Genomic DNA, 22,452 nt, shown 5'->3' on the forward strand with positions numbered 1-22,452 from the left:
CAAGTTTCTAACAGAGCATCTTACCCAAGACCTATCCCCGTAATTCCATGTATTTACCCTGCTAATCCCCCTAATCGACACATCTTTGGACATTAAGGGGCAATTTAGCATGGCCAATCCACAAACCTGCACATCTTTGGACACCAAGGGGCAATTTAGCATGGCCAATCCACAACCTTCACATCTTTGGACACTAAGGGGCAATTTAGCATGGCCAATCCACCTAACCTACACATCTTTGGACACTAAGGGGCAATTTAGCATGGCCAATCCACAAACCTGCACATCTTTGGACACCAAGGGGCAATTTAGCATGGCCAATCCACCTAACCTACACATCTTTGGACACTAAGGGGCAATTTAGCAGGGCCAATCCACCTAACCCGCACATCTTTTGACTGTGGGAGGAAACCGGAGCACCCGGAGGAAACCCACGCAGACACGGGAAGAATGTGCAGACTCCAGACAGTCAGTCACTCAAGGTCCCTGGCGCTGTTGGCAGCAGTGACAACCACTGTGCCACTGCCCTCTGAAATGGCCGAGCGAGCACTCAATTCAGGGCAATAAGTGCTGGCCTTGCAGCGATGTGAACGCGCGCACACACACACATACATGTCCCGTCCACTCTGATTCCCATGGCAGCCGGGACAGGAACCGCAATTTTGTGCCCACATCATAGAATCTCTTCGGTGCAAAAGGAGGCCATTTGGCCCATCGAGTCTGCACCGACCACAATCCCACCCAGGCCCTATCCCCATAACCCCACTTACTTACCCTGCTAATCCCCCTGACACTAAGGGGCAATTTAGCATGGCCAATCCATCTAACCAGCACATGTTGTGGGAGAAAACTAGAGTCCCCGGAGGAAACCCACGCAGACACAGGGAGTACATGCAAACTCTGCACAGGCAGTGACCCAAGGCTGGGAATCGAACCCGGATCCCTGAAGCTGTGAAGCAGTGGTGCTAACCACTGTGCCACCAGTTGATTTCTCAAATGCCATACTTGTCAAACTCCTAGAGTCTGTTCTTACCCAAATTCTTCTTGCCCGTCACCCAAGACGATTGCCAGTTTACACTGGTCCCTTGTGCTCCATTGTGCCTATTCCAAACCCCCCACCTCCCCCCATCCACACCCACTAACCCATCTTCCACCTTCGCTACTAATTCCAGCCTCCAGCTGCTCCCATTGCCTCTCAAATCCCCGCCTCCTTTTCCCCAAACTGATGGCAAAACCTCTTTCCTGGTTGTTTCTCGGGCACTTCCTCCTCTGCACCTTCTCCCTCACTTCTTCCATCTTTACCTTTTACCAGGGTCCTTCAGAGGGTGCAGAGGGAGATTTACCAGGATGGTTGCCAGGGATGAGGGGATTTTCGCTGCCAAGTTCGGATAGGGAAGCCAGGGTCGTTCTTCTTGAAGCGAAGGAGATTGAGGGGGATGGTACGGGCGGCACGGTGGTTAGCACTGCTGCCCCACAGTGCCAGGGACCCGGGTTCAATTCCAGCCTCGGGTCACTGTCTGTGTGGAGTTTGCACATTCTCCCCGCGTCTGCGTGGGTTTCCTCCGGGTGCTCCGGTTTCCTCCCACAGTCTGAAGATGTGCAGGTTAGGTGGATTGGCCATGCTGAATTGACCCTTAGTGTCGGGGGATTAGCAGGGTGGGGTTACGGGAATAGAGCCTGGGTTCGATTGTGATCGATGCAGGCCCAATGGGCCGAATGGCCTCCTTCCACATTGTAGGGATTCTGATAAAGATGGACAGGATTATGACAGGTTTAGACAAGGTAGACAAAGCAAAGCTCTTACCATTGGCTGATACAGGGATTGGGGAGGGGCATAAATGTATGATTTTGGGTAGAGAGGGGGGTATGTGAGGAAGAACGTTTTTTTAGTTAATTGTAATGAAACTCGCTGCTGAAGAGGGGGTGACGAAGGGGGGACGATCAATGATTTCCAAAAGGAAATTAGATGGGTGTTCGAGCAAAATAAACTTGCAGAGCTCTGGGGATAGCGCTTGGGGTATGGCACTGACTGGATGGCCCTACAGAGAGCCCAGCATTGACCGGATGGGCTGAACAGCCTCATTCTGAGAGTTGGAACTCTGTGGGTGGAATTCTCCGGCCGCGCTCACCCCAAGACCGGAAATTCCTGCCCAGGGTCAACGGACGTCTGCTGAATTAGCTGTTCTGCCTGCCACGATTCCCACGGCGAGCAGGAAGGCAAAATTCCGTCCTTCCCACTGTCTTACGGCATGCCTTATGAGGATAGGCTGAGGGAGCTCGGTCTTTTCTCCTTGGAGAGACATAGGATGAGAGGAGACCTAATAGAGGTATATAAGATGTTGAGAGGCATAGATCGGGTGGACTCTCAGAGGCTTTTTCCCAGGGTGGAAATGTCTGCTACGAGAGGACACAGGTTTAAGGTGCTGGGGGGTAGGTACAGGGGAAATGTTAGGGGGAAGTTTTTCACACAGAGGGTGGTGGGCGAGTGGAATCGGCTGCCGTCAGTGGAGGCAAACCCAATAGGGTCTTTTAAGAGACTCCTGGATGAGTACATGGGACTTAATAGGATGGAGGGTTATAGATAGGCCTAGAAGGTAGGGATATGTTCGGCACAACTTGTGGGGCCGAAGGGCCTGTTTGTGCTGTAGTTTTTCTATGTTTCTATGTCTTAAAACCCACCAGCTCAACTATGCCTTTTGACAGCTCCCTTCCCAACTTTTCCAGTTAGCCTTAGCCTCTTCTCGCTCCAGGTCTGTGCTTTTTTCTTTCCCCCCCTGGACAAAAAGGTGCCAATAGCAATATAAATCATCGCAAAAATTCCAATTTGAACACCGCGATTACACGGCTGTAATGACAGCTGCTTTGTAATTCTCACAACATAACATTCAACCAAATTCATTAATCAGCTGTAATGGCAAGTCACTGGGGAGTGAGTTAAACGGAAAAAGTGCCTTGTACAAAACCCCCTCAAGGTGATACACCATCTGTGGAACTACGCACAAAATGTCGCTTGCCATCTCTCCTCAGAAGGGCTGAGATAGGTTGGCTGATTTAACCAGCACATATTGTCAGTGTTGAGGTTTTCAGTCTATCCAAGGCTTCGAATCCCTCAATCTTACCATTGCCCCGGGTTCAGTCAGGGTGAACACAAGGAAGGAGAGAATGTCATGGTCATCTGCAAGACAAGACACAGAACATTAGACGGTGGGTAGAATTTTACAGGCACGCCCACCCGGGGTTGGTACAATCCCGCCCGAGGCCAACGGAGAATGCCGTTCTCCGAGCCTCGCCCCCTTCCGGAAAAGGGGCGGGCCTGCCGGTAAAATTCCAGCCAGTATTGCAACAGTCGGCATTTTGCTTGGACATATTGCTGAAACTGGAAAGGCCTTTCTGGGCGGCACGGTGGCACAAGTGGGTAAGCACTGCTGCCTCACAGTGCCAGGGACCCGGGTTCGATTCCCGACTCCTGTGTGGAGTCTGCACATTCTCCCCGTGTCTGCGTGGGATTCCTCCGGGTGCTCCGGTTCCTCCCACAGTCCGAAAGACATGCTGGTTAGGCTGCATTGGCCATGCTAAATTCTCCCTCAGTGTACCCAAACAGGCGCCGGAGTGTGGCGACTAGGGGATTTTCACAGTAATTTCATTGCAGTGTTAACGTCAGCCTACTTGTGACTAATAAATAAACTTTAAACCTTTAATGTAAGTGTGGGTTTCCTCCCACAGTCTAAAGTTGTACAGGTTAAGTAGATTAATCATAGAATCCCTACAGTGCAGAATGAGGCCATTCGACCCATTGGGCCTGCACTGACAACAATCCCACACAGACCCTATCCCGATGATCCCACGTATTTACCCTGCTAAACCCCCTGACTCTAAGGGGTAATTTAGCATGGCCAATTGCCCCTCAGCACGTCTTTCGGACTGTGGGAGGAAACCGGAGCACCCGGAGGAAACCCATGCAGACACGGGGAGAACGTGCAGACTCCACACAGGAGTCGGGAAATGAACCCGGGTCCCTGGCGCTGTGAGGCAGCAGTGCTAAACACCGTGCCACCCACAACAAATCGTTAATTCTGGTAGCCTCCAAGGCAATCCTAAAGGGTTCATAAAATACCTACTGTGCAGAAGGAGAGCATTCGGCCCATCGAGTTTGCACCAACAACAATCCCACCCAGGCCCTATCCCCGTTACCCCCGGTATTTACTCTGCTAATCCCCCTGACACTAAGGGGCAATTTAGAATGGCCAATCCACCTAACCTGCACACCTTTGGACTATCGGAGGAAACCGGAGCTCCCGGAGGAAACCCACGCAGACAAGGGGAGACACAGTGACCCGAGGCTGGAATCGAACCCAGGTCCCTAGTGCCGTGAGGCAGCAGTGCTAACCACCGTGCCACTGTGCTGCCTGTAAAATTCACCAGCTGCCGTGGAGGGATTTGAACCCATGCCCCCCAGAGCCTCTGGTTACCAGCCCACTGACATTACCACCATCTCATTATCTCCTTTTTTTGGTCACATTCAGAGAATCATCCCTAAAATAATCATACTTTTGGGTGACACTGGTTAGCACTGCTGCCTCACAGCGCCAGGGACCCAGGTTCAATTCTCGGCTTGGGTTACTGTCTGTGCGAAGTCTGCACATTCTCCCCGTGTCTGCTAGGGTTTCCTTCCACACTCCAAAGATGTGCAGGTTAGGGTGGATTGGCCATGCTAAATTGCCCCTTAGTGTCCAAAGATGTGCAGGTTAGGTGGATTGGCCATGCTAAGTTGCCCCTTAGTGTCCAAAGGTGTGTAGGTTAGGTGGATTGGCCACGCTAAATTGCCCCTTAGTGTCCAAAGATGTGCAGGTTAGGTGGATTGGCCATGCTAAGTTGCCCCTTCGTGTCCAAAGATGTGTAGGTTAGGTGGATTGGCCATGTTAAATTGCCTTAGTGCCCCAAAATGGAAAAGTTAGGGATTAGCAGGGTAAGTATGTGAGGCTGCAGGGATGGGGCCTGGATAGGATGTTCTGTCGGAGAGTCGGTGCAGACTCGATGGGCTGAATGGCCTCTCTGTGCTGTAGCGATTCTATGAACATTTAACCCAGGAGCAAATGGCTGATTGAAGCTGGCTGACAAGTTAACGTTGTCTAAATCGTGCAGAGCCTTTTAAATTATTATCAGAAACAACATGTAATAGATGGAGCAGCTTGAACAGGGGAAAACCTCCCTCGGCAGTTCATTGAAGTGTAAACAGGCAGTTTGACAGAGAGTCACAGGGAGATATTCGGATAGGAGATCATAAAACTTGCTCCAAGTGGTAAGCTTCAAGGAGAAAACTAGGATGAAGCAGAGACATGGAGAAGTCATGGCAGGGAATTCCTGAGCTTGGGACCGAGGCAGCTGAAGGCACAACCCCTAATGGTGGAGTGAAGGGAATCAAGATGCACGAGAGGCCAGAATTGGAGGAAGTCACACAGTTCATAAACTGGGCGAGGTCACATAGGTAGGGAAGGGCAAGCCACTTGAAGACGGTGGAACAGCGGTTAGCACTGCTGTCTCACAGCACCAGGGACCCGGATTCAATTCCCAGCCTCGAGTCACTGTCTGTGTGGAGTTTGCACGTTCTCCCCGTATCTGCATGGGTTTCCTCCGAGTGCTCCAGTTTCTTCCCACAGTCCAAAGATATGGGGGGTAGGCGGATTGGCCATGCTAAATTGCCCCTTAGCATTCCAAGATGAGTAGGCTTGGTGTATTGGCCATGGTAAATTGCCCCTTAGTGTCCAAAGATGTTTAGGTTAGATGGATTGGCCATGTTAAATTGTCGCTTAGTGTCCAAAGATAAGTCGGCTTGGTCGATTAGCCATGCTAAATTGCCCGTAGTGTCCAAAGCTGTGCTGGTTAATTGGATTGGCCATGCTAAATGCGCTGGGTTATGGAGATAGGGCGGGGGTGGGTCTGGGCAAGATACTCTGTCAGAGAGCCGGTGCAGATTCGATGGGCCGAATGGCCTCTTTCTGCACTGTCAGGATTCTATGATTCTATAGGGTTTTGAACAAAATCAAGAGAATTTTATGATCAAAGGGCTGCGTATTCTAACCATGCACTGTAAACCTGAGCTCCTCCCAAATCTCTACTGCCCAAATCCTAACTCCAGCCCGAGTCCCTGTCATCAATGTTGCCAGACCAGGAACCCTGGAGGTCACAGGGGTGAAAGGGATGGGCGCAGGTTGGGATTCGGGAAGCTATGCTTTCGAGAAGCTCAGGTTACGGAGGATGGGATATGGGAGACCAGCCAGGAAATCTGGTCTAGTCTCGAGGGAACAGCAGCAGACAGGCCTGAGGCAGGAATGGAGCTGGACAATGGTCTGGGGGGGGGTGAACAATGGCCTGGGGGGGTGGGGTGGACAATGGCCTTGGGGGGGAGGTGGACAATGGCCTGGGGAAGGAGTGGACAATGGCCTGGGGAAGGGGTGGACAATGGCTTGGGGGGGTGGGGTGGACAATGGCCTGGGGGGGTGGGGTGGACAATGGCCTGGGGGGGTGGGGTGGACAATGGCCTGGGGGGGTGGGGTGGACAATGGCCTGGGGGGGTGGGGTGGACAATGGCCTGGGGGGGTGGGGTGGACAATGGCCTGGGGGGGTGGGGTGGACAATGGCCTGGGGGGGGGGGTGGACAATGGCCTGGGGGGGGGGGGTGGACAATGGCCTGGGGGGGTGGACAATGGCCTGGGGGGGGTGGACAACGGCATGGGGGGTGGACAATGGCATGGGGGGGTGGACAATGGTGTGAGGGGTGGACAATGGCGTGGGGGGCGGACAATGGCATGGGGAGTGGACAATGGCATGCAGGGTGGACAATGGCATGCGGGGTGGACAATGGTGCGGGGGTGGACAATGGTGCGGGGGTGGACAATGGCGCGGGGGTGGACAATGGCGCGGGGGTGGACAATGGCGCGGGGGTGGACAATGGCGTGGGGAGTGGACAATGACGTGGGGAGTGGACAATGGCGTGGGGAGTGGTCAATGGCGTGGGGAGTGGACAATGGTGTGGTGAGTGGACAATGGCGTGGGGAGTGGACAATGGCGTGGGGGTGGACAATGGCGTGGGGGTGGACAATGGCGCGGGGGTGGACAATGGCGTGGGGAGTGGACAATGGCATGGGGGTGGACAACGGGGTGGGGGGGTGGACAATGGTGTGGGGAGTGGACAATGGCGTGGGGGGGGTGGACAATGGGGTGGACAATGGAGTGGACAATGAGGCGGGGGGGGGGGGGGGGGCGGGTGGTGAAGAATACGGCCTGGCTGGTGGAGCGGTTGTGGGACTGAACCTTCGGCTCACCATGAAACTGGACATCAAAGAGAGCGGTTCCGGCAGCCCTCCCGACTTAACGAGTCTTTAACAAAGGCTGGCAATAATTTTTAAACTTACAGTTGACCGAATTCAGATTCATTTCACAAACGGCCCCTGGAATTTCTGTCCCAAAGCAATTGCTGAGCTCAGCACAGCCTGAGTTATACCACTAGGTGGAACCAAAACTACACCATTTTAGCTAATGGTTCCCAGTTCTAATGTTTAAAGTTTTGTTTGTTAGTGTCACAAGTAGGCTTACATTAACACTGCAATGAAGTTACTGTGAAAATCCCCTAGTCGCCGCACTCCGGCGCCTGCATTTGTTGCCCATTCTCTAATCGCCCTTGGACTGAGTGTCTCGCTCGGCCTTCACGTTGCTGTGGGTTGTGGAGTCACCTGCAGACACATTATTACATAATACGTTAACTCTTCATAAGGTGGAACCCGGGCTCGATTCCCGGCTTGGGTCACTGGCTGTGCAGAGTCTGCACGTTCTCCCCGTGTCTGCGTGGGTTTCCTCCGGGTGCTCCGGCTTCCTCCCACAGTCCGAAAGACGTGCTGGTTAGGGTGCATTGGCCGTGCTAAGTTCTCCCTCGGTGTACCCGAACAGGAGTGTGGCGACTAGGGGATTTTCACAGTAACTTCATTGCAGTGTTAATGTAAGCCTACTTGTGACACTAACAAACAAATCAAATACTGTAGATTAGTGTCAGAGATGGAGGATAATCAACCCTTTGAGTCCATCCCTGTTCTCTGCAGCCCAATCCAGTCAATTCCATTCCGCCCCCCGTCTACCCCTGGAGCCCAACACGTGTACTTCACTCAGGGACCCTTCCTTGCTCACCTGCAACTCCTCCAGTGGCTGCTGACACTCCGAAGTATCCACTCAAAGGAAGGTTCATGTCCCTGACTTCAGTGCAAAGCTCATAGTTGTCATCGAAGTCCGTCACCCCCATATTGAGGTGTACCTGTAAGGGGGAGAGTTGAGCATCTGTAACAGAACTATTTACTCCTTCAAGCAAAGGCAGAACCTGTCCCTGGCTGGAGCAGAAATCATTGTCACCTACAAAGGACAGATGCTACATAATATTGGCCAGCGCCAGAGCAACCTCCAGGACTCCATTCCATCGCCTGGGGAGAGTCCAGAAAATAATCAGACAATCACGGAATCCCTGCAGTGCAGAAGGAGGCCATTCAGCCCATCGAGTTAACATTCAAGGCTATGCACCAAGTGCTGGCAAGTGGGATTAGGTGGGCAGGTCAGGGCATTTCATGCATCGATGGGTCGAAGGGCCTCTTCTGCACTGTAGTAATCTGTGATTCTGTGAGTCTGCACCGACCACAATCCCACCCAGGCCCTATCCCCACGACCCCATGCATTTACCCTCACTAGTTCCCCTAACACTAAGGGGCAATTTAGCATGGCCAATCCACATAACCCGCAGATCTTTGGACACTAAGGGGCAATTTAGCATGGCCAATCCACCTAACCTACACATCTTTGGATACTAAGGGGCAATTTAGCATGGCCAATCCGCCTAACCTACACATCTTTGGACACTAAGGGGCAATTTAGCATGGCCAATCCACCTAACCTACACATCTTTGGACACTAAGGGGCAATTTAGCATGGCCAATCCACCTAACCTACACATCTTTGGATACTAAGGGGCAATTTAGCATGGCCAATCCGCCTAACCTACACATCTTTGGATACTAAGGGGCAATTTAGCATGGCCAATCCGCCTAACCTGCACATCTTTGGACACTAAGGGGCAATTTAGCATGGCCAATCCACCTAACCTGCACATTTTTGGACACTAAGGAACAATTTAGCATGGCCAATCCACCCAACCCACACATCTTTGGACACTAAGGGGCAATTTAGCACGGCCAAACCACCTAACCTGCACATCTTTGGACTGTGGGAGGAAACCGGAGCACCCGGAGGAAACCCACACAGACACGGGGAGAACGTGCAGACTCCACACAGTGACCCAAGCCGGGAATCGAACCTGGGACTCTGACGCTGTGAGGCAGCTGTGCTAACCACTGTGCCACCATTTCACTTAATTTTTGAGCAGATCGAATCCATCCAGGATGCTTGTCAGGGTTATTTGGGGCAGGCAATGGCAGTTCAGTATCCCTGAACCTTGTCCCCATCGAGCAACCAGACCGAGATTTTGTCCTTTAAAATCAGCCGTTATTCAAGCTGTAGCCTTCCACCCGGGGTCGCTGGCGCTGTGAGGCAGCAGGACTAACCACTGCGCCACCCCTAATCACGCAGGTTTTCCACCCACCACAGAATTTTAAAATCTATCATTCTGCCTCACCTAGTGTACATAAAGAGTGGGGGCACAATGGATAGTGCATGTGGGGGGGTACAGAGACTGGTTGGAAAGTCTTTTCCTGTCTGTCACTGGTTGTTTTTAGATGAAAATAAAGGTATTTTAAAGAGAGGTCCCAGCCAGTTGAATGCCTGGGCAAGTCCACTCTGTGACTGTGTTCTCCAATATTAGCAGCACAACTAAGGCTCGGGCAATGGGGAAACATCACCAAGGGTGTTAAGAATCATTGAATGCAGTGGAGCTCCCCTGTGAATTTCCTTGGAAAGCTCTTGTGAAGTTGTTTCTGTGCAGTTCCTACGTGGGCTGCACATACAAGCTGAACACGGGACAAGAACGTGGGAACATTGAAAAACAAGAAAGAGAGCAGCTATTACAACTGAGGCAGGACTGGATGTCTGGATGGTGCAGGCATGTTTCGTTAGTAATCGAATATTATAATTAGACAAACATATAGTGGGCGGCACGATGGCACGGTGGTTAGCACCGCTGCCTCACAGCACCAGGGATCCGGGTTCGATTCCCAGCTTGGGTCACTGTCTGTGTGGAGTCTCCCCGTGTCTGTGTGGGTTTCCTCCGGGTGCTCCGGTTTCCTCCCACAGCCCGAAAGACGTGCTGGTTAGGTACATTGGGCGTGCTAAATTCTCCCTCAGTGTTACCCGAACAGGCGCCAGAGTGTGGCCACTAGGGGATTGTCACAGTAACTTCATTGCAGTGTTAATGTAAGTCTACTTGTAATAAAACTTAATTTATTAATTGGTTAACTACATTATCCTGACATAGATGAAGCAATTAAAACTATTAGCTATAATTCGGTATCAATGACTTCAGAACAGATGGATACTTGTGATTAGTATATGCAAATTACTTGCAAGATAACCAAAAGTATAATTGCTCATATTATGTATCACTCAAGAAGTCTATCCAGCCCCTGGAGGAAGGCAGGCTTCCCTGCTGTAGCTTGAATAAAGGCCGATTTAAAACTATAAAATCTCCGTCTGGTTACTTGGTGAGGACAAGGGTCAGGGATACTGGACTGCTATTGTCTGCCCCAAACAACCCCAACCAGCATCCTGGATGGATTTGATTTGTTGTTGTGTCAACAACATTGCTTAAAAATTAAGTGAAATGGTGGCGCAGTGGTTAGCACTGCTGCCTCACAGCGCCAGGGACCCGAGTTCAATTCCCGGCTTGGGTCACTGTCTGTGTGGAGTCTGCACGTTCTCCCCGTGTCTGCGTGGGTTTCCTCCGGGTGCTCCGGTTTCCTCCCACAGTCCAAAAATGTGCTGGTTAGGTGGATTGGCCATGCTGCATTGTTCTTTCGTGTCAGGGGAATTAGTGGGGTAAATATGAGGGGTTAGGGGGATAGGGTCTGGGTGGGGTTGTTGTTGGTGCAGGCTCGATGGGCCGATTGGCCTCATTCTGCGCTGTAGGGTTTCTGATTCTTCTACGAAAGGGAAAAAGAAATGGCTTGATGGCCATGATACTCGATGCTGACTTCCCTGTATTCAAGTGACGGCTAAAGTTTTAAAGTTTATTGATTAGTCACAAGTAAGGCTTACATTAACACTGCAATGAAGTTACTGTGAAATTCCCCTAGTCGCCACACTCCGGCGCCTGTTCGGGTCAATGCGCCCTAACCAGCACGTCTTTCCGACTGTGGGAGGAAACCGGAGCACCCGGAGGAAACCCACGCAGACACGGGGAGAATGTGCAAACTCCACACAGACAGTGACCCAAGTCGGGAATCGAACCCAGGTCCCTGGCGCTGTGAGGCAGCAGTGCTAACCACTGTGCCACCCCTAGATATAGCACTTGGGGTGAATGGGATCAAAGGTTATGGGGAGAAAGCAGGATTAGGCTATTGAGTTGGACGATCAGCCATGATCGTGATGAATGGCGGAGCAGGCTCGAAGGGCCGAATGGCCTCCTCCTGCTCCTATCTTCTATGTTTCTATCAGGGATTGTAACTGACTTCGAAAGCCATTTCCAATGGACCGCATCAACTTGGTTATGAAAAAGAGGCATCCAAGAATCCCTTTCCCAAAAACTGTCAGCAGATAATAAATGTGAACTTTCACATGAATTTTTAAAAATTATTCTTTCGCACATTTAGTTCCCGCTTCCAAATCATTTCAAGAAGAAATTAGATATAACTCTTGGGCTAAAATGATCAAGGGACATGGGGAGAAGGGGGGGGTCAAGATATTGAATTTGATGATCAGCCATCATCATAATGAATGGTGGAGCAGGCTCGAAGGGCTGAATGGCCTCCTCCTGCTTCTAGTTTCTATGTTCCTACGTGTGGCCATCGAGAGCAGCATTTCCTGCCCATTCTTAATTGTCCTTCATCCAAGTGGCTCACTCAGCAATTTCCGAGGGCAGTTGAGAGTCAACCACATTGCTGTGGCTCTGGAATCCATTGAATCTCTACAGTGCAGAAGGAGGCCATTCGGCCCATCGAGTCTGCACTGACCACAATCCCACCCAGGCCCTATCCCCGTAACCCCACATATTTACCCCGCTAATCCCCCTGACACTAAGGGGCAATTTAGCATGGTCAATCAACCTAACCCGCACATCTTTAGAGTGTGGGAGGAAACCGGGGCACCCGGAGGAAACCCACGCAGGCATGGGGAGAATGTGCAGACTCCACACAGACAGTGACCCAAGCTGAGAATTGAACCCGGGTCCCTGGCGCTGTGAGACAGCAGTGCTAACCACTGTGCCACTGTACGAGTCACATGTAGACCAGACCAGGTAAGGACGGCAGATTTCCTTCCCTAAAGGACATTAGTGAAGCAGGTGCTTACAGTCAATAATAGTTTCATGGTCACCATTATAGGACACCATAATTGGACAATTAGCCACCGACCACTCTCATCTCTCCTTCTCAGATGACTATGGATGGATACAAAGTCATTCATGAAAAAATAACAGTGCCGAGGAAAGCCGCACCCCGATTCAGGTCAGCATCATCAACAGGGTAGGCTGAGGAGAGAGTGTTCAAGGAAGAAGGCAAAAGGACACTTTAAACAATGGCCAAATGTGATGGCACTCGCCAATATCTGTAATGTTAAACACACACGTTTAATAAAGTCAGTATTAAAATTTCTGAGCTGCTTACCTGCAGTATTTTGTGGTGATACCTTATCCTGGCTCCGACAGGGTGATAGGTGTTGCGGTAATCCCGGAAACACGAGCCCAAAACCTGGCTTCCCCCGTCGCTGGAATTTGGATTAAAACACAAAGGAACCCAACCACAGTTAGCGTTTGAATAAACGTGCTTGAAGCGGACAAGTTGTGGCATAAAGGAGATTTCTTCTTTCAAAGTTACTTCATCAACATGAAATGGGCGGCACAGTGGTTAACACTGCTGCCTCACAGAGACCTGGGTTCAATTCCTGGCTCGGGTCACTGTTTGTGTGGGGTTTGCACGTTCTCCCTGTGTCTGTGTGGGTTTCCCTCCGGGTGCTCTGGTTTCCTCCCACAGTCCGAAAGATGTGCTGGTCAGGTGGATTGACCCGAACATGCGCCGAAGTGTGGCGACGAGGGGAATTTCGCAGTAACTTCATTGCAGTGTTAATGTAAGCCTTACTTGTGACTAATAAATAAACTTTAACTTTTACTGTGCCATTTGGGAATGATAAAAGAGCACCTAACTAATTTCCCAAAGAAATAGCAAGGAGGTCATTTGAACTTTTTCCTATCCATTCGTGGGAAATGGGCATCACCGGCTAGAACAGCATTTATTGTCCATCACTAGTTAGAAACATAGAAACTAGAAGCAGGAGTAGGCCATTTGGCCCTTCGAGCCTGCTCCGCCATTCATTTTGTTCATGGCTAATCATCAAATTCATTATCCTTATCCCTCCTTCAATCCATTTCCCTCGAGTCCCAAGAGATGTATCTAATTTCTTCTTGAAATCAGTTGAAATAGTTGCCCTTGAGAAGGTGATGGTGAGCCGCCTTCTTGAATCGTTGCAGTCCACATGCTGTGGGTTGACCCACAGCGCCATTAGTTTTAAAGTTTATTTATTAGTGACAAGTAGGCTTACATTAACGCTGCAATGACATTACTGTGAAAATCCCCTTGTTGCCACACTCCGGCGCCTGTTCGGGTACACTGAGGGAAAATTTAGCACGGCCAATGCACCCTAACCAGCACGTCTTTCAGACTGTGGGAGGAAACCAGAGCACCCGGAGGAAACCCACGTAGAACGTGCAGACTCCACACAGACAGTGACCCAAGCTGGGAATTGAACCCGGGTCCCTGGCGCTGTGAGGCAGCAATGCTAACCACGGTGCCGTCGTGTTAGGGAGGGAATTCCAGGATTTTGACCCAGCGACCGCGAAGAAATGGCCGATATATTTCCAAGTCAGGATGGTGAGTGGCTTGGAGGGGAACTTGGAGGTGGTGGTGTTCCCATGTATCTGCTGCCCTTGTCCTTCTAGATGGAAGTGGTCATGGGTTTGGATAAGGTACGAGTGAGACTTCAGCTGGAGAATAGATACAGATCTGAGTGTCGGATTTTAGGAAGGATGTGTAGGCATTGGAAAGAGCGCACTAGAAGTCTATGAGAATGATTCCAAGGGTGGGAAACTTCTTTTATGAAAATAAATGGGAGAAGTTGCACCTATTTTCTTTGAAGAGAAGGCTGAGAGATAATATAATACGAGATATTCAAAATTGTGAGGGCCCTGTCAGAGTAATCATAGAAACCCGACAGTACAGAAAGAGGCCATTCGGCCCATCGAGTCTGCACCGACCACAATCCCACCAGGTCCTACCCCCATATCCCTACATATTTTACCCACTAATCCCCTCTAACCTACGCATCCCAGGACACTAAGGGGCAATTTTTTTTTAAGCATGGCCAATCAACCTAACCCGCACATCTTTGGACTGTGGGAAGGAAACCCACGCAGACACGAGGAGAATGGGCGGCACGGTAGCACGGTGGTTAGCACTGCTGCTTCACAGCTCCAGGGACCTGGGTTCGATTCCCAGCTCGGGTCACTGTCTGTGTGGAGTTTGCACATTCTCTTCGTGCCTGCGTGGGTTTCCTCCGGGTGCTCCGGTTTCCTCCCACAGTCCAAAGACGTGCGGGTTAGGTTGATTGGCCATGCTAAAATTGCCCCTTAGTGTCCTGGGATGCGTAGGTTAGAGGGATTAGCAGGTAAAATATGTTGGGATATGAGGGTAGGGCCTGGGTGGGGTTGTGGTCGGTGCAGACTCGATGGGCCGAATGGCCTCTTTCTGTACTGTAGGGTTTCTATGATTTCTATGAATGTGCAAACTCCACACAGACAGTGACCCAAGCCGGGAATCGAACCCAGGTCCCTGGAGCTGTGAAGCAGCAGTGCTAGCTACTGTGCCGCCCTAGATGGGGGGAAAACTGTCCACTCTTGTGAACGGATCGAGAACGAGAGTGCACTGATTTAAACTAACTGGCAAAAGAAGCGAAAGCGACATGGGAAGGGAATTTTTCACACAGCAAGTGGTTCAGGTCTGGAATGCACTGATTTTTAGATTTGATTTATTACATGTATTGGGATACAGTGAAAAGTATTGTTTCTACAGGCAAAGCATACCGTTGATAGAGTACATAGGGGAGAAGGAAAGGAGAGAGTGCAGAACGTTGTGTCACAGTCATGGCTAGGGTGTAGAGAAAGATCAGCTTAATATAAGGTAGGTCCATTCAGAGGTCTGATGGCAGCAGGGAAGAAGCTGTTCTTGAGTTGGTTGGTGTGGTGGTTGCAGGTTGATTAGTGGAATCAGGAGGGAATTCCATGGTTATTTGCAAAGAAATAATGTGCAGGAACACGGGGAGAAGGCAAGAGAATGGCACTGAGTGAAACGCTCATTTGAATCCATGGAATAGAATAGAATCAGAGTAATCATAGAAATTATAGAAACCCTACAGTACAGAAAGAGGCCATTCGGCCCATCGAGTCTGCACCGACCACAATCCCACCCAGGCCCTATCCCCATAACCCCACATATCTACCTTACTAGTCCCCCTGACACTAAGTGGCAATTTAGCATGGCTAATGCACCTAACCCGCACATCTCTGGACTGTGAGAGGAAACTGGAGCACCCGGAGGAAACCCACGCCGACACAGGGAGAACGCATACACTCCACACATACAGTAACCCAAGCCGGGAATCGAACCCAGGTCCTTGGCGCTGTGAGGCTAAATTGACCCTAGTGTCAGGGTCATAGAATCATTGAATCCTACAGTGCAGAAGGAGGCCATTCAGCCCATTGCGTCTGCACCGACCACAATCCCACCCAGCCCCTATCCCCATAATCCCATTTACACAAGCTCGTCCCCCTGACACTAAGGGGCAATTTATCATGGCCAATCCACCTAACCCGCACATCTTTGGACTGTGGGAGGAAACCAGAGCACCCGGAGGAAACCCACGCAGACACAGAGAGAACATGCAACATGAATGGAGGGATACAAACGAATGGTCTAGTTGGTCCAATGAGCAGCACAGGCTTGAGGGCCGAAGGGCCTGTTTCCTGTACTGTACTGTTCTTTGTTCTTTGTTCTTTGTTACCACACAGACAGTGACCCAAGCCGGGAATGGAACCCGGGTCCCTGGCGCTGTGAGGCAGCAGTGCTAACCACTGTGCCACCCCTAGGGTAGGGGTGGCAGGGTAAGCATGTGGGATTATGGGGATAGGGCCTGGGTGGGATTGTTGTCGGTGCAGGCACGATGGGCCGAATGGCCTCCTTCTGCACTGTAGGGATTCTATGAAGTCTCTGACTTGTTGGGGCAAAGAAATTCAGGATTCGACCTCATGTACAAAGCAAGAGTGTGTCTTTAAAAGTATAAAAGAACCCACAATTCATACCACAAATCGAATGAAAACTTACTTGGCATGATCATATGTGAGTTGCCCATCGTTCCCCACGACAAGGATGACTGGATTGTTCATCTGAGGAACAGTGTAAAAGAGAGATTGCGATCAGCAAACCTATGAATGCTACGGGGTTCAAAGCGGCGCTTGTACACAAATTACTCTAGGATTCTAAGGCTTGCGGATCCACCAAACCGTTGAGCTGATTAGTGGGAATTATATTTCCCCTCGGCCGCCATTGCTTCCCTGGGAAAAATAGCCCTCCAGGCAAGACATCACTTGGCACCAAGCACCTTCAGGAGCAGGGCTGGTAATGCAATCCTACTATCATATGACCAGAAGAACATTCTTCTGGCAGCAGAGGGGAGGCGGTGGCGTAGTGGTATTGTCACCAGACTAGTGACCCAGAGACCCAGGGTGATGGTCTGGACACCTGGGTTCAAATCCCACCACGCCAGATGGTGAAATTTAAATTCAATACAAGATCTGGAATTAAAAGTCTAATGGTGACCCAAAACGATTGTCGTAAAAACATGGGGAGGAGTTGGCCTACTGGTATCATCACTAGACTATTAATCCAGAAACTCAGCTGATGTTCCGGGGGACCCGGGCTTGAATCCCACCATGGCAGATGGCGGAATTTGAATTCAATAAAAAATATCTGGAATTAAGAATCTACTGATGACCATGAAACCATTGTCGATTGTCGGAAAAAACCCATCTGATTCACTAATATCCTTTGGGGAAGGAAATCTGCTGTCCTTACCCGGTCTGGCCTACATGTGGCTCCAGAGCCACAGCAATGTGGTTGACTCTCAACTGCCCTTGGGCAGCCTTGGGTGGGCAATAAATGCTGGCCCAGCCAGCGATGCCCATGTCCCATGAATGAATTTAAAGAAAATCCTATCTGGTTCACCAATGCCCCATTTAGGGAAGGAAATCTGTCATCCTTACCTGGTCTGGCCTATATGTGACTCCAGACCCACAGTGGTTGATTCTTAAATGCCCCCTGAACAAGCCACTTAGCTCAAGGGCAATTAGGAATGGGCAATAAATGCTGGCCCAGCCAGTGACACCCACATTCCATGAATGAACAAAAAAACTAGCATTTCAACATCTTTCGCTGCTGTAATTGTGACAGTCCCGTGCCTTTAAGGGGTATATTTTGATTGTTTCTCTGTAGGATGTTTCTAGCAGACCCTGGAATTTTGTCGGCACCGTGTTGAATGTGACTGGTGTCCTTTATTGTTGCTGAAGCAGGATAATTGAAGCAATGCTGATTTTAATCTGAACTAATGCAGTGTCCTGTGGCTTTCATGCGTCCCCTGGGATTGCTGAGTGGAGCTTGATTGGGGTTGATTGACAGGTTATGTCATGTGACTGAGGGCAACTTTGTTCCACAGAGCATTCTAGCTTCAGTTTCTTTTCTCAGATGCTGCCAGAAGCTGGTGGAAGAAGACAGAGTCTCTGTCTCTCTCTTTCCAGAGGCTTTCTGAAAGTTCCAAGACTGGGGAGCCTCAGAGACTTAATCCAACATTCAAAGGACCAATTTACATAGGTGTTAAAAGCTGCAAATCCAGCATCACGTGGGCATACTTGCTTTAGTGCTAGATCAGTCTGAAGAGTGTATGTCTATGGGGCTGCTTTTCATTGCAACTTTACATTGCTTTACATTGAGAGCAGATTTCCACTCCATCTGACGAAGGAGCAGCGCTCCGAAAGCTAGTGGCGTTTGCTACCAAATAAACCTGTTGGACTTTAACCTGGTGTTGTTAGATTCCTTACTGTGTTTACATTGGAACAACAGAGATAGCGGTTCAGGATTATACTGTGTCATGTTTAATTCTTGTAATTGGTAAAAGTTATACTTTTATAAGTTTAAAAGTTTATACTTGGCGGCACGGTGGCACAGTGGTTAGCACTGCTGCTTCACAGCCCCAGGGACCTGGGTTCGATTCCCGGCTTGGGTCACTGTCTGTGTGGAGTTTGCACATTCTCCTCGTGTCTGCGTGGGTTTCCTCCGGGTGCTCCGGTTTCCTCCCACAGTCCAAAGATGTGCGGGTTAGGTTGATTGGCTGTGCTAAAATTGCCCCTTAGTGTCTTGAGATGCGTAGGTTAGAGGGATTAGCGGGTAAATATGTAGGGATATGGGGGTAGGGCCTGGGTGGGATTGTGGTCGGTGCAGACTCGATGGGCCGAATGGCCTCTTTCTACACTGTAGGGTTTCTATGATTCTATGATACTAATTATTTTTGTTATATTTACCTGTGTTTTAAAATAAACTTTGCTTGATGAAAGCTCCCTAGTGGGTCACTTGAATCATACCGGGAGTGAAACACTTTATGCTCACTAATGCCAAAACACCTTGGAGTTTCTGGCCTGGTTCTTAACAAAATCATTGGACAACATTGCTGCGTTGTCCAAGCTGATGAATTCTCTTGTGGCTGGATTCAAATTAAGAAGTTTAAGTTTATTTATTAGTGTCACAAGTAGGCTTACATTAACACTGCAATGAAGTTACTATGAACATCCCATAGTCGCCACACTCCAGCGCCTGTTCGGGTACACAGAGAGAATTTAGCACGGTCAATGCACCTAACCAGCACGTCTTTTGGACTGTGGGAGGAAACACTTTTTAATGTTTAACATTTTCTAATCCCACCTTCCTGCACCCGGCCCATAGCCCTGTAGCTTACGACACTTAAGGTGCTGTAAATTGAGGTAACTTTAGGTGCAGATCCAGGTAGGGCAGCACGGTGGCACAGTGGTTAGCACTGCTGCCTCACTGCGCCAGGGACCCAGGTTCGATTCCCGGCTTGGGTCACTGCCTGTGCGGAGTTTGCACGTTCTCCCTGTGTCTGCGTGGGTTTCCTCCGGGTGCTCCGGTTTCTTCCCACAAGTCCAAAAGATGTGCTGGTTAGGGTGCATTGGCCATGCTGAATTCTCCCTCAGTGTACCCGAACAGGCACCAGAGTGTGGCGACTAGGGGATTTTTTCACAGTAACTTCATTGCAGTGTTAATGTAAGCCAACTTGTGACACAAATAAATAAAACTTTAAATTAATTGCTTGCTGGAGCTGTGTACTAGCCTTTTGTGATTCATGCAGTAAGACGCCCAGATCCCTCTGCACATCAGACTCCGCAATCTCACCATTTTGATAACAAGTTCACATTTTCCTTGCTTTTCTTACTTACCCTGCCATCATTGTCATACGAGTCAAAGAAAATGCCAACACCATCCCACTGATCGGCTGCTCCGTAAACTGGTCCTGTTGGACCACTCCCTCTGGTGTACCATATGGCCTGTCAATGACAACAAGGATAATAAGTATCTGCCTGTTGACATGGAGCTCTCCATGTTAACCATTGCTAAGGAAACCCAGTCAACTGGCTGTTCATACCTACTGCACCATGGATCCTTTTGTCATCAGGATTCTCAACACAGCAACCTGGCAGAGTGGAGAGACACCCAAGCAAGGGAAATGAAGGATCACTTTCTAAGTAATGGGCCGTGGAGGGGGAGAGACAGAGGTGTAGGATTGGATGGCTTTCATGGCCAGCACCGCAGAAAGCATCCTTTCCGGTTGTATCACAGCTTGGTATGGCTCCCTCTCTGCCCAAGACCGCAAGAAACTACAAAGAATTGTGAACGTAGCCCAGTCCCATCACTCAAACCAGCCTCCTATCCACTGACTCCATCTACACTTCCCGCTGCCTCGGAAAAGTAGCCAGCATAATTAAGGGCCCCACGCAGCCCAGGCATTCTCTCTTCTACCTTTGTCCATGGGGAAAAAGATACAAAAGTCTGAGGTCATGTACCAACCGACTCAAGAACAGCTTCTTCCCTGCTGCCATCAGACTTTTGAATGGGCCTTGAATATATTAAGCTGATCTTTCTTTGCACCCCAGCTATGATTATACCACTACATTCTGTACCCTCTTCTTTCCTTCTCCCCTATATACTCTATGAACAGTATGTTTTGTTCCCAATGGTGGGGGAGTCCATAGTTTGAGGATAAGGGGTAAACCATTCAGAACTGAGGTGAGGAGAAATTTCTTCACCCAGAGGATGGCGAATGTGTGGAATTCACTCCCACAGAAAGTAGTTGAGGCCAAAACATTGTGTAATTTCAAGAAGAAATTAGATATAGCTCTTGGGGCTAAAGGGATCAAGGGATATGGGGGGGGAATCAGGATATTGAATTCAATAATCAGCCCTGATTGCCCTGGTGTCCAAAGATGTGCAGGTTAAGTTGATTGACTATGGTAAATTGCCCCTTAGTGTCAGGGGAATTAGCAGGGTAAATGTGTGGGGTTATAGGAATTGGGCCCGGGTGGGATTGTGCTCAATACAGACGCGATGGGCCAAATGGCCTCCTTCTGCACTGTAGGAATTCTAATCTATGGATTCTACCTCGACATCAAACCAACACATGGCTGCTTGTGGGATCTTGCTGTGCACAGACTGGTGGCCATGTTCCCTACGTTGAACCAGTGACCAAACCACACTTGTGATTTTTCTCTGCGACTTCACTCTCAGGATTTTCCCGCCGATCTTTTCTGAGCCAGCAATGTCGTGATCTGGGAACCTGTTTGACAACCGCGGAGAATTCTTCAAGGATTTAAGTCTCTTGATAGTTTACGCAAATTCCTCCGCTTTGCATCTGCAACAAAGGGCAAGATCAAATGGGAATCTGCTCCTTCCTGCTCATAGTCAATAAATAGGAGTCTGACACCTATGTCAGACTCCTATTTATTGACTACAGCTCAGCCTTCAACACCATTATTCCCACGAAACTCATCTCCAAACTCTGTGGCCTGGGCCTCGGCACCTCCCTCTGTGACTGGATCCTGAACTTCCTAACCCACAGACCACAATCAGTAAGGATAGGCAACAACACCTCCTCCACGATCATCCTCAACACCGGTGCCCCACAAGGCTGTGTTCTCAGCCCCCTACTATACTCCTTATACACCTATGACTGTGTGGCCAAATTCCCCTCCGACTCGATTTTCAAGTTTGCTGATGACACCACCGTAGTGGGTCGGATCTCAAACAATGACGAGATAGAGTACAGGAATGAGATAGAGAATCTGGTGAACTGGTGCGGCAACAATAATCTCTCCCTCAATGGCAACAAAATGAACGAGATTGTCATCGACTTCAGGAAGCGTAAAGGAGAACATGCCCCTGTCTACATCAACAGGGATGAAATAGAAAGGGTCGAGAGCTTCAGGTTTTTAGGTGCCCAGATCACCAACAACCTGTCCTGGTCCCTGCATGGCAACACTATAGTTAAGAAAGCCCCACCAACACCTCTACCTTCTCAGAAGACTAAGGAAATTTGGCATGTCCGCTACGGCTCTCATCAACTTTTACAGATGCACCATAGAAAGCATTCTTTCTGGTTGTATCACAGCTTGGTATGGCTCCTGCTCTGCCCAAGACCGCAAGGAACTACAAAAGGTCGTGAATGAAGCCCAATCCATCACGCAAACCAGCCCCCCATCCATTGACTCTGTCTACACTTCCCGCTGCCTCGACAAAGCAGCCAGCATAATTAAGGACCCCACATACCCCGGACATACCCTCTTCCACCTCCTTCAGTTGAAAAAAAGATACAAAAGTCTGAGGTCACGCACCAACCGACTCAAGAACAGCTTCTTCCCTGCTGCTGCCAGACTTTTGAATGGACTTACCTTGCACTAAGTTGATCTTTCTTTACACCATAGCTATGACTGTAACACTACATTCTGCACTCTCTTGTTTCCTTCTCCATGAAGGGTATGCTTTGTCTGTATAGCGCACAAGAAACAATACTTTTCACTGTATGTTAATACATGTGACAATAATAAATCAAATCAAAAAAATGAATGGTAGAGCAGGCTCGAAGGGC

At 49.6% G+C, this 22,452-nt stretch overlaps 1 protein-coding gene across 1 annotated transcript in view; it reads right to left on the minus strand.

Annotated features, from left to right (window-relative positions):
- Positions 1 to 22,452, minus strand: part of LOC144480514 (protein ERGIC-53-like) — a 114,510-nt gene that overhangs the window by 77,635 nt on the left and 14,423 nt on the right. Inside the window, exons 3-7 of the mRNA XM_078200018.1 lie at positions 19,751 to 19,858; positions 16,572 to 16,633; positions 12,807 to 12,906; positions 8,179 to 8,302; positions 3,120 to 3,175 (exon numbers count right to left, since the gene is read on the minus strand). Of these exons, the coding sequence (XP_078056144.1) occupies positions 3,120 to 3,175; positions 8,179 to 8,302; positions 12,807 to 12,906; positions 16,572 to 16,633; positions 19,751 to 19,858 (450 nt within the window). The remainder of the gene's footprint in view (positions 1 to 3,119; positions 3,176 to 8,178; positions 8,303 to 12,806; positions 12,907 to 16,571; positions 16,634 to 19,750; positions 19,859 to 22,452) is intronic.

Source organism: Mustelus asterias, chromosome 29 (genome assembly GCF_964213995.1).
Source record: "Mustelus asterias chromosome 29, sMusAst1.hap1.1, whole genome shotgun sequence".
In the NCBI taxonomy this organism is placed as follows: Eukaryota; Metazoa; Chordata; class Chondrichthyes; order Carcharhiniformes; family Triakidae; genus Mustelus; species Mustelus asterias.